Here is a 10,079-nt window from a genome sequence, read left to right as displayed (position 1 = left end):
CAATTTTCTCCGGAGCACGCTCTCGCGGAAGAAGTTTATGGTTTGTTTGATTATCCCAATTGTGTTTCGAATTTCAGAGACGTCGTTCAAATCGTTGATGACGAGATTTAGTTTGTGACTTGCACAGTGGAAAAATAGTGCCTTCGGGAACTGTTTTTGTATAATTTTGTTCACTCCAGCTTCTTTTCCAGCCATTGTAGAGCATCCATCGTACCCCTGTCCAACGAGGTTCGAAAGAATCAGTCCGACATTCGTCAAAAGCTTCAAGATTGCCGCGGCGATGCAAGCGGAGCTAATTGCTCCAGCTCTACAAATCCCAAAAACTGCTCTCGAACGCACACTTCGACTTCCGCCTTGTCAATAAAGCGAACGCCTATAGACATCTGCTCTTTTCCTGAAATATCTGCAGTTTCGTCAGCAAGAACGGAAAAAGCAAACGCTTTGTTAGTTTCGGTAACTATCTGCTCTCTCAGGATGTCGCCACAGATTGTGATGATCTCGTTCTGGACGCGGACAGAAGTGTACTTGGCATTGCCAGCAGAAGAAGCGAAGTGCTCCTGAAGTAGAGTATCTCCAGCTTCTACACGAAAGTCAAGCAGATCATTGAAGACTCCACTATCGGACTGCTTGCCGCGAATCGGCAAGTCATGCGTCGCGCAAAAGACAATGGTGGAAACTATTGGAAATAGTTTCTCACGGTTCCTTTCAACTTGCGCGTGCAGTGCTCTGTTCAGCTGCTGTGCAACGGGTAGCTGCTTGCCTTTCATCACATCCATAAAGTTCTGTGAGTCCGTCATTGCCTCCTGGTGCCATTGGGATTTTACGTGATCCCTGCACGCCTCGTGCATTTTTCTGTAGTTACTGAAAGCGCGCACGATTAAACTACCTTGAGTACCCCGGTGAACACGCGGAGGAAAAATGACGCAAAAACGACAAAAGGCGCCTTTCGCTGTCGCTGAGTACGCAAGCCAGGGGGCGTAATCTCCCAGCCACTGATGTCGAAAAGGCCTCTTTCCAGGTGTTACATCCTTCTTAAAATCATATGTGACATTTGGCGACCATGGCTTAGTAAGAAGACGTAACTTCAAAAAGTCCGGTATGCCAGTGAGTTTAGCTTTGCCTAGAAACTCTCCTAAGTCATATTCTTGAGGCAAGTTATTTGTTTTCTTGATGTTGTCTCCGGACTTCGATCCCAAGCAAGGAGAAAGGGAATCGTTTCGGCTTACTGCGTGACCGGAGCTCGCTGGTGGAGTTCCTTCCATGGAGACGACGACGCCGGCTACTGTCCGGTGATGAAAGGTTGCATCGCTCTGGTCAAATCCGGACTTGAATCCCAAGAAAGGAGAAATGGAATCATCTCGGCCTGCTGCATCACCTGAACTCACGGTTGACAGAGTCCCTTCCATGGAGTCGACGACATCAGCTACTGTCCGGTGATAAAAGCTTGCATCACTCTGTTCAAATGCTACACCGTTGTCACATGTCACACCAGAATCTGCAGGGGCGCATTTGGATAATGCTTCGTCAGACAACCGCTGACGCTTGAAGAAGCGTCGAATATCCATCATTCGGGACCGCGCGAGACAAAGCTGGCTATGGAGTTCCTCGGGGTTGGTAGTGTTAAAAATATATACACATTGATTGGAAAAACGGTTGAATGCGTACGTTGAAAACAAAAAATGACTATGTATGCAGCGAAAACTTATTTACAAGATAAATGCACGCTCGCAGCTTCATACACCTCGCTCCATCTTGCTCGCGCAACCGCACAGTCGAGTATTTGCACACACACTACTCGCCGCTCGTCGTTTTCTCGTCCGCTGTCTTGGTTGTTCTCAGCTTCGTTGACAACCGGCCACTAAAAGCACCGAAGCACAAACAAAGAGGCGCGCACACGCAAGGAACGCCGCGCGACTTCCGAGGGGAAGGGACACTCGCCACTCCGGTCGGAAAATTTGTTTTGTGTGTTTTTATGAGGTTCAGAGCCCCAAAACGACTCAGGCTATGAGGGACGGACGGTCTCTTTACCATGCACTGACATCGCACAGTACATGGGCGCTGTTGGGATTTGAGGCCCAGCCAGAGGTGACAGGCGAGCCAGGCAGGCGCCATCGGGCTGCCTTGACCAAAGGCGCTGGTTTCCGGAGAAGACGCAAGGAACGCTGGTGTGGGGGCGCCTCTGGAGACTGCGTCGCCGTGAACAAAAGCAGCTAATCCCCTTTGCCGAAAATTCTGAAAGCGGCGCTTGTACCGAACTGCGCTCTCCCGTGGATCGGAGGAGACAGCGAGCGGCGGCGGCGCCAACTCATCGCCCGCTTGCCCCTGAGCAGTCCGACAAAGCGGGGATGGACACGGCTGATTTGTCCCTCCCTCCTGAAGAATTCATCGGTGGCCGGGGTGTGCACTGTCTGCCTCCGTGTCGCTATCTCTCTAGAGATCAAAGAAACAGGCACACATCTCAAGACGGCTCGAAACACATGCTCGCCGGTGCCGCTGTATGTCTGCAACGACGCGTCCCCGGACGCGGCACTTTGCAGATGTGACCCAAAGCGTGGAAGCAGGGCCGCTTTTACTCTTTTGGCTGAGCGCACCGCCGCCCCTGACGTGCGGCCATCACTCACGGTTCGAGTGAGTGATTTTCCAGGGGGGTGCAGCCGCCCCCCCTTGCCCCCCCCCTCCGGACGCCCATGCTCGTTGCAGCCGGGAGAGTAATGCATTTTGTGCCTGTTACGGGTGGCTTCCTTTTGAGAAACACCGAACCGCCTGCTTGGTAACCTGGCGCTTATCTCCGTCACTTGTTGCAGCTTTTTCTCGACTTCTCCGAGTTAACGCGGTGTTTTCGTTCGCTTTATCCCATTTTGTGTTTACCTATAATAGTACTCAGCTCGGAGTGAATGGGCCGTGCGGATTGTGTAGCCCGTCTTCCGACTACAGTTTTTGTTTATTTGTTTTCGTTTAGTCGTCGGCCACGTGCTTTCTGGAACAGGCTGCGGCCCGGACAGGATACTTAGAGAAACGTCGGGGTAGCCACGAACTTTGAACACACTTAACCCTGGACCGGTGCATATTTTCCTCCCTAATCTTCTTCTGACTACCTCTGCCCCATCTCGCCCTCGCATTTTTTTTTTTTTTTTTTGCGTCAATCCTCCCTAACTTCACCGAGTGAAGCCCTCACGAGGGTTCACCTTCGTGAGAGTACCCATGTCTGGTAGGGTGAGATGCTGAAAAGAGGACCTCGGTTGTGAGTGGCGGGTTTGGATAGGACACAGGTGTCCTCCGTAACGCTGCCATACTGGATTACTTGAGGCGTCTTCTCTAGGTTATGAAAAACACCAGTATTCTATGCAGTCGCCCAGTCAAGGGATGCACACAACTGCTGACAACGCAGTTTTCGCAGTGAAACTTAATTTCGCGCTATCCATTTCTAGCGCGCCAGCGAAGAATACCGCTAGCATTAAAGCGTCCGGGTACGGAAGCTCGGTCGAAAGCCCCTTTCAACTTACCTCAAAGGATTCTGTCTTCGGGTGCCCACTTATGGTCCCGTAGAGTTCCTTTCCAGGAAGCTGGTGGCCAGGCATGTACCGCCCGAGGCACGCCAGAAAACGGGGTTTCGGAACGACACCTCGTGGCTTGTTGACTGCTCTATGGATTGCATTTCTTGGTGGTTCAGTTTCGTTTTCATTTCTGCTTTGTAGTTATCCAGCTGCACACGCAGTCCTTCTCAGATCCGAAGCATCTGAAGGCAGCAGTAACTGCAGAGCAACTACTATTGGGGTCCCCGTAAAGAATGCGCAGGTGCAGCAACTGTGCTTCCGTGTGGTAAAATTCACAGATGTAATCTGCTTTCGCTGTGAAGAGCGTCTGTACGTGAAGTCACGGATGAGCTAACGTAACTCCTGTGCTGTGTTTCTGGTTGCACGCTCGAGAAAAAGAAGTGACGGTGGCCAAACTTTATGCACATAGTTTTCACATGACATCACTGAAGCCACTGGGCGTACAGGCTAGGCGGGAACCGCGGTTGGCGACGGAAGCGTCCAGGCTTTCACCGCGCTTCCAGGACCCAGATGGCGGTCGCTATGACGTCGGTGCCGGGAAAACTTCTAGTTGCCTCATTTTCGAAAACAGTGCGCATGTTCGCCAGTCCGCATTTTCTTCGCGCTTACGCACAGATCACGCCGTTTCAGCGAAGAACGGATTTATGAGCTGCTCTGGATGATAAGCGCAAGTCCGCTGTCAATTCGTAAACTCACCTGTGCGACGTAGACAACACCAACGAAACGTTCCTATTAGACACTTTTAGCATACCGTGTAACGTGTTACCGTTACCGGTACCGGAGTACCGGGTGCCCGCCCACCACCGCTGAGCCCGCGCTGATTGGTCCCGATGCTACACGCGCGCGCGCAGCTGCCGGGTACGTGGCGCCATCTGGCGCCGACAAGGCGATCTGCGCATTGGCTGCGCGCGGGTGCCCGGTACTCCGGTACCGGTATACTCTAGGAACACGGTATACTAAAGGTGTCTATTATTGACAAAGCCAAAACGGAAGCCGATGAAGCGTTAAAAATTTTTTTGAAAGATTATTTGCCCCGAAAAATGTGCCTATTAATGGCCAAAAAAAAAAGAAATTGGTAGTGGTTTAGCTCTGGTTAAACCTGGAGGATTGCGAACGCAACGAGGAAAAAGAGAGGCAATGGATAGCACGCGCAAGCAGGGACGGCCCCGTCACGCTAGCTATGCGCCGCTACTGCGCATGCGCAACTGTCAGTGGGGCGGCGGCACCTCTGAGGGCGGCGGATCGCGAGCTATGCGCCGTGTGACGTCCCTGCTCCTCGCGCACGCGCACTATGGCCTTTCCTCGGTTCCACGAAATGGCTCGGCGCCTCGCGTAGTGTTGCTTCCGCAAAATTGTTTTCGACAGTTGGTTACATTTGTCAACATGAAGAGAAAGACTTCTCTCACCATGGTCAAATTTGGTGCTTGTTGATACCTGTCTGCTTTTCTACTAATTTATTGCAATGTACAGTAAGCACGTGTTATTGCAGGACATTTTGATCATAAAAAAGCGTTCATTTGCAATATTTTTTGCGAAACTTTATATATCTGCAGTTGTAATTATGTTTTGGGGCTAGCACTAGCCAAGCCAAGCAAGAAACCTCGTTTTTCTAGCATTTCCAAGGTGGGTGAATAGACGGTGGAGCAAGCTTTTACTTAAGGCAATATTTAGAAACTGTGTGTGTGGTCCATGTTAACCATTTTCAAACGCAGACAACTCCAATGAATGGTTGAATTTTGTTGCCATTCTCTATAATTGCAGCGGTGGCTGTCGCCACCTCGCCTAGTAAATTTGAGGCAATCTTATTTCGTACCTTTCTAACTTTCAGCCCTGTTCTTGTTTTTTGCAATCCTAAACTATATCCTGCCCATGTTCTTGGCTATACTAATTTTATTTCTGCGATGGTCCGCACAATAAGGTGCTGGGTGCTGTAACGTTTGCTTATGAGAGTTTCTAAGGCAATTTCATCTTCAATGGCTGCCTCGATACAGTTTTGTCCGTAAAATTCTGTGGACGGGCTTTTGTGCAAAACATTCTGCACACCAAATTTTATCTGCGAACTCCTGTACACCAATTTTTGTTCACATTGAGTGCGCCCAAGAGGCAGAAGTTAGTTTAAGCCGTCACAGTGTTCTAGACTGTGTCAACAGAGGTGATGTGCTTCAAGTGAGCCCTAGAAATGATTGCAATCAAAGGGTGGGTAGGTTACAGTTGCACGCATAGGCTTGTTAGCCCATACAACCTGCAGGTTTTGTTTAGAGCTGCAGATGATGCACCACAACTCTTTTTTTACTTGACGTAGGCTGGAAGATATGAACTGTGGTGGCCGCATACAGTGGCCCATTCAGCAAGCTCAAGGCTTGTTAGAGAGGGTACAGCATTTTTATTAACATCTGGGCAAGTACTTTTAAGTATAATTACATGTCTCTCCAGCATGACAAATAAATATGAAATATTTGATTTCATAAGTATGTTTACATCATTACTACAGCTTGAGCCAAGCTGCAAGAGCAAATGAAAGGACAGACAAGATTCGATTTGCTCTCCTACATAAACAATACTTACAAGAGAAAAACTGCTCAACAGATGTACAGACAATGTTCGACGCTTAGTCTCAGGCATCAGGATGCACAAAAACTCCTGACCAGTTCTCACAAAGAAAAAAAAAGGCGGGTTCATATTTTACAAAGCACAAGACATCATAAAATGTGCAGTCTCACACACACATGGGCCACACACACACATACACACATCACTAATGAAAACAAGCCAAGGGGTTCTCCTCCAACAGACATTAAACTTTGTACATGAGATGCCCACTGCAGGCACAGCTCATTTCTCCTCTGGCTGTATCAAGCAGTGAGGTCAAGAACTGTTGTTTGTGGTCACCGTCACAAACACACACATTTGGTAAGATTCGTCTCTCAGTTCTTAAAGAAGGATGTACAATAATTTCATTGGGCAACAATAAATAAGAAAGGAAACATTTAGCCTCCAGTCAGATTTGCAGGAACTCTACAAGATGCATGGAAGATCACCAACCTGCGCACTCGCAAATCTAAAGGCGGCAAATATCTGCACAAAATGTAATATACAAATAACTCTCTTTTTGCACATGCATGCAATGGGTCAGTTGTGCTAGTTTCCACAGCACATGGGTTTACCAAGCAATGTTCAAACCTTTTTATATGGGAATGCCTGTTTCCTTTTTCCACCCGCATCATGCGGAGATCGTCATGTGGATATGATAGCAAGAACAGTTTCCTTTCTTGGCATGGTACCACACAGATCCTGTTATGTTCAATAGGGTTTCAGACAAACAAGAGCATCCAGCGCTTTGTCCTCATTCAATCTCACGAGCACTGTACATACACGCACACAGCAATGCCATCAAAAGCTGCTCCAGGACACGACACAAAGCTTGGAAAAGTTCAGGTGCTGAAAAAAACCTGATGCGATAAGGACTCTACGCGAACACCTCCTGCAGTTCACATAAACACAACCGACACAGTGCAATGTCACTCCAGTGCACTTCAGACACGTTTTGTAGCAGGGGACCACTTCACACATTACCACAGGATGGACCTACGCACACACTATGGCAATCGCACGTGAGACTTTATCCAGTCTTGGGGTCAGTCGAATAACTGTAAACTGACTCTATCCGCAGCACAGTTTGCATTTTGTCAGATTGAGCACTGGGAAGAAGATGTGAAGTCCGAACACAAGCGGTGTGCACCTGTTTGAAGTGGGTTACTGTTCTTCACGCAGGGCGTTGATCTTGGCACATATCTTGAGAGCCGGGCCAAGCTTGATGTTCATGGCTGTCATCAAGTGATCCTCCTTGAGCAGCAGCAGTGCTTGACCATCGATTTCCTGGGAGCGGAATTCTTCTGCGTAATCAGTGCAGCCTGGAAGCTCCTGGATGTAGTCTGCGACTTCTTGAACCTGAAAGCGGTAGAAAAAAAAAAGGAAAGCCATTTAAGAGAACAGTGAGATAAGAGCATGTTTAGATGCTTTGAGTAGAAGAGGAAGGCATACAGAACAGAATTTTCATTTAAAGATATAGAGAACTCCTAAAAAGGTATAATGTATGTAGATTTTTTTTTTTTCACATGTAACTTTCTATGTCCTGGATCACCTTTGTCATCTGGAAATGAGCTAGTTACATGCCAAGCACTAGGGTTGTCCTAATATTCGAAATTTTCAAATAGCGAATCGAATGCTCTCTCATTCAGTTCTCAGAACAAAACAAATAGTGCATGTTAAATGTGAGTGGGGCCAAGTGTAATTTTATTCAACGACTGTTTTAACCCATATATGCCTAGCGTCCTACATGTCGTTGCGCCCACTAGCGTAGGTTCATGAGGGTCTAAACATTTCCTGTAAAAGGGTTGTTGTGTGCGTTCAGTTCCATGCACTGCGTGCATTGAGAAGGGTCCACCAGTCTTCTCTGGACGCTATTTTCGTAATTCGACCCCACTGACTAGATTGTGATCCTGCAAGAAAAAGTTAATTTTTGCATTTTCATACGGAAACCACCGTAATTGATAAATGTGATTTTAAGTTGATGTCAAATGTTTGAAGCTTTACAATGTCTAACAGGTAGACAATATGGCTAGTCTAACACACTGTAGGACCGCTAAAAAGTGAACTGTGAAGTAAACTGTGAAGTAATTCTGAACTGTGAAGAAAAAACATAGGTATATTGAAAATATTTTTATTTTCTTAAAATCCGCAAGTTTTGGCATATACGAGTTAAAAACAGGGCAAGCTACCATGATGGCTCTGCCAGGGAAGAACAGTTCAGCGTCGAGACGTGGTTCATTCATGTGACGGCATTCGTAATGCTCATGGCCCTCTCATGGACAATTTCGTGGGCCATGGCTTATAACTCTCGTCCCTCTCATCAACTTAGATGCAGCGCTGTTTGGTCCATTGTCACCATCAGCAGCAAAAGGTAATTTTCTTATGTGTATGATATGATGGTCATATAGTCAATGAGGGATGTGGTAATCAGAACTACTTTCATCATTTACAGATGAAATGTACCCAAATTTGGCACAATTATGTAACTTTTCACGCAAATTTCAGAATAACATTTAATTTCAAACTAGTTTTTATAGTTGCTGGACAATGATTAACAGTAGTTTTCAAACTAGTTTTTATAGTTGCTGGACAATGATTAACACTAGTGTTAAGGGGGAGATGCAGAGATCAAATCGCGAAAATCTTGCAAAAAAAAATTGGATTTTAGGAAACACCAGATTTGGTATCACTAAGGTCTTTTTAATTGTATCCCATAACATTTTCTCTGAAAACAGCCCAGAAGTGACTTGTTTTTGTGAATGTACGGCAGCAAAAAACTGGCTGAAATCTCCGTTAAAATGCCAGTTTTTGCAAAAGCTTTCCTTCACCTGACTGCCCCACTTGCAGAAAGCATAGCGTGACATTTGCTCCATGGATTTTCATGCAGCCTTTTGCATTGTGTGCTTCTTGCATTCTAGAGACCCGTGTGCTGCGCAATGTCAGTGCAGGCTAATGAACCCCACGTGGTCGAAATTTCCGGAGCCCTCCACTACGGCGTCCCTCATAGCCTGAGTCGCTTTGGGATGCTAAACCCTCCCACCCTTTATGGCATTTATTTTTGCCACAAAGCATTTCATTACAAAAATTAATATAAATAAAAGTGTCCCCATCATTCTTACTGCTCTCTTTATAAAATATCTATAGTTTGCAACAAGTCCTGGCCATTTAGAATGCACCAGTAGCTTCTTTCTCTAGTTTTCTCGCTGGAACGCACACCACAAAAATCTGGCTTTCCATTCCAGAAGGTAGCTGCTACCAGTGATTCCCGGTATTAATGTGACAATATTCGGTCATCTACTCGTTCCCATGCTAATAATGGGGCATTTATCTTTGGCATGTTCTTTTCCATGCGTATATTTAGACCTCTCACGCCTTGTCTTGAGGGGAAATAGCGAAATTAGCTTTCCACCTACTAAAACTGCATCGCACACTGTTGGCACACTCACCGTCCAGCTTTTCGGGTTCTTGCTGGGCAGAACTGGTGCTGGCTCTGGAGCGTCCACCTCCATCTCGACAGGCGGAGCTGGCGCGGGTGACTCGACAGAACTCTCGGGCCTCAAAAGCTGCTGTGGTGGCTCAAGCCCTTGCGTGCTCACGGCGGCAGTCTCCATGGGTGTGCTGGTGTCGCCCTTCGCAGGCTCCAGAGTGTCCATGCTCACATCTTTGTCCTGAACCTTCTGTTGCTGCTGCTGCTGCTGCTGCTGTTGTTGTTGTTGTTGTTGTTGCTGCTGCTGTTGTTGTTGTTGTTGCTGTTGTTGTTGTTGCTGTTGTGGCAGTGACTGTGCCTGTGACTGTTGTGACTCTTCTGGCTGAGGCTGTTGCTGCTGTTGCTGTGAGGTATAAAAGTATACAAAAGAAAACAAAAATGAGTGAAATTCAGAGCACAAAACTGCAGAAAAATGCCAGCCCATTTTGCTGCTGAAACTGGGCACAGTT

The 10,079-nt window shown here is 47.1% G+C and overlaps 1 protein-coding gene across 17 annotated transcripts in view; it reads right to left on the bottom strand.

Annotated features, from left to right (window-relative positions):
* Positions 1–5,914: 5,914 nt before the first annotated feature.
* LOC149363870 (uncharacterized) overlaps positions 5,915–10,079 on the bottom strand; it is a 234,178-nt gene continuing 230,013 nt past the window's right edge. For all 17 annotated transcript variants that reach the window (XM_089573838.1, XM_089573836.1, XM_089573844.1 and 14 more), the window contains 2 exons: positions 9,590–9,973; positions 5,915–7,502 (listed from right to left, as the gene is read on the bottom strand). In XM_089573838.1, coding sequence (XP_089429964.1) covers positions 7,308–7,502; positions 9,590–9,973 — 579 coding nt within the window. In that variant the 3' untranslated portion in view covers positions 5,915–7,307. The remainder of the gene's footprint in view (positions 7,503–9,589; positions 9,974–10,079) is intronic.

The sequence above is a fragment of the Amblyomma mixtum genome, chromosome 2 (assembly GCF_055824585.1).
Source record: "Amblyomma mixtum isolate Tamu chromosome 2, ASM5582458v1, whole genome shotgun sequence".
Lineage (NCBI taxonomy): Eukaryota > Metazoa > Arthropoda > Arachnida > Ixodida > Ixodidae > Amblyomma > Amblyomma mixtum.
This window is presented reverse-complemented; position numbering and strand designations above follow the sequence as displayed.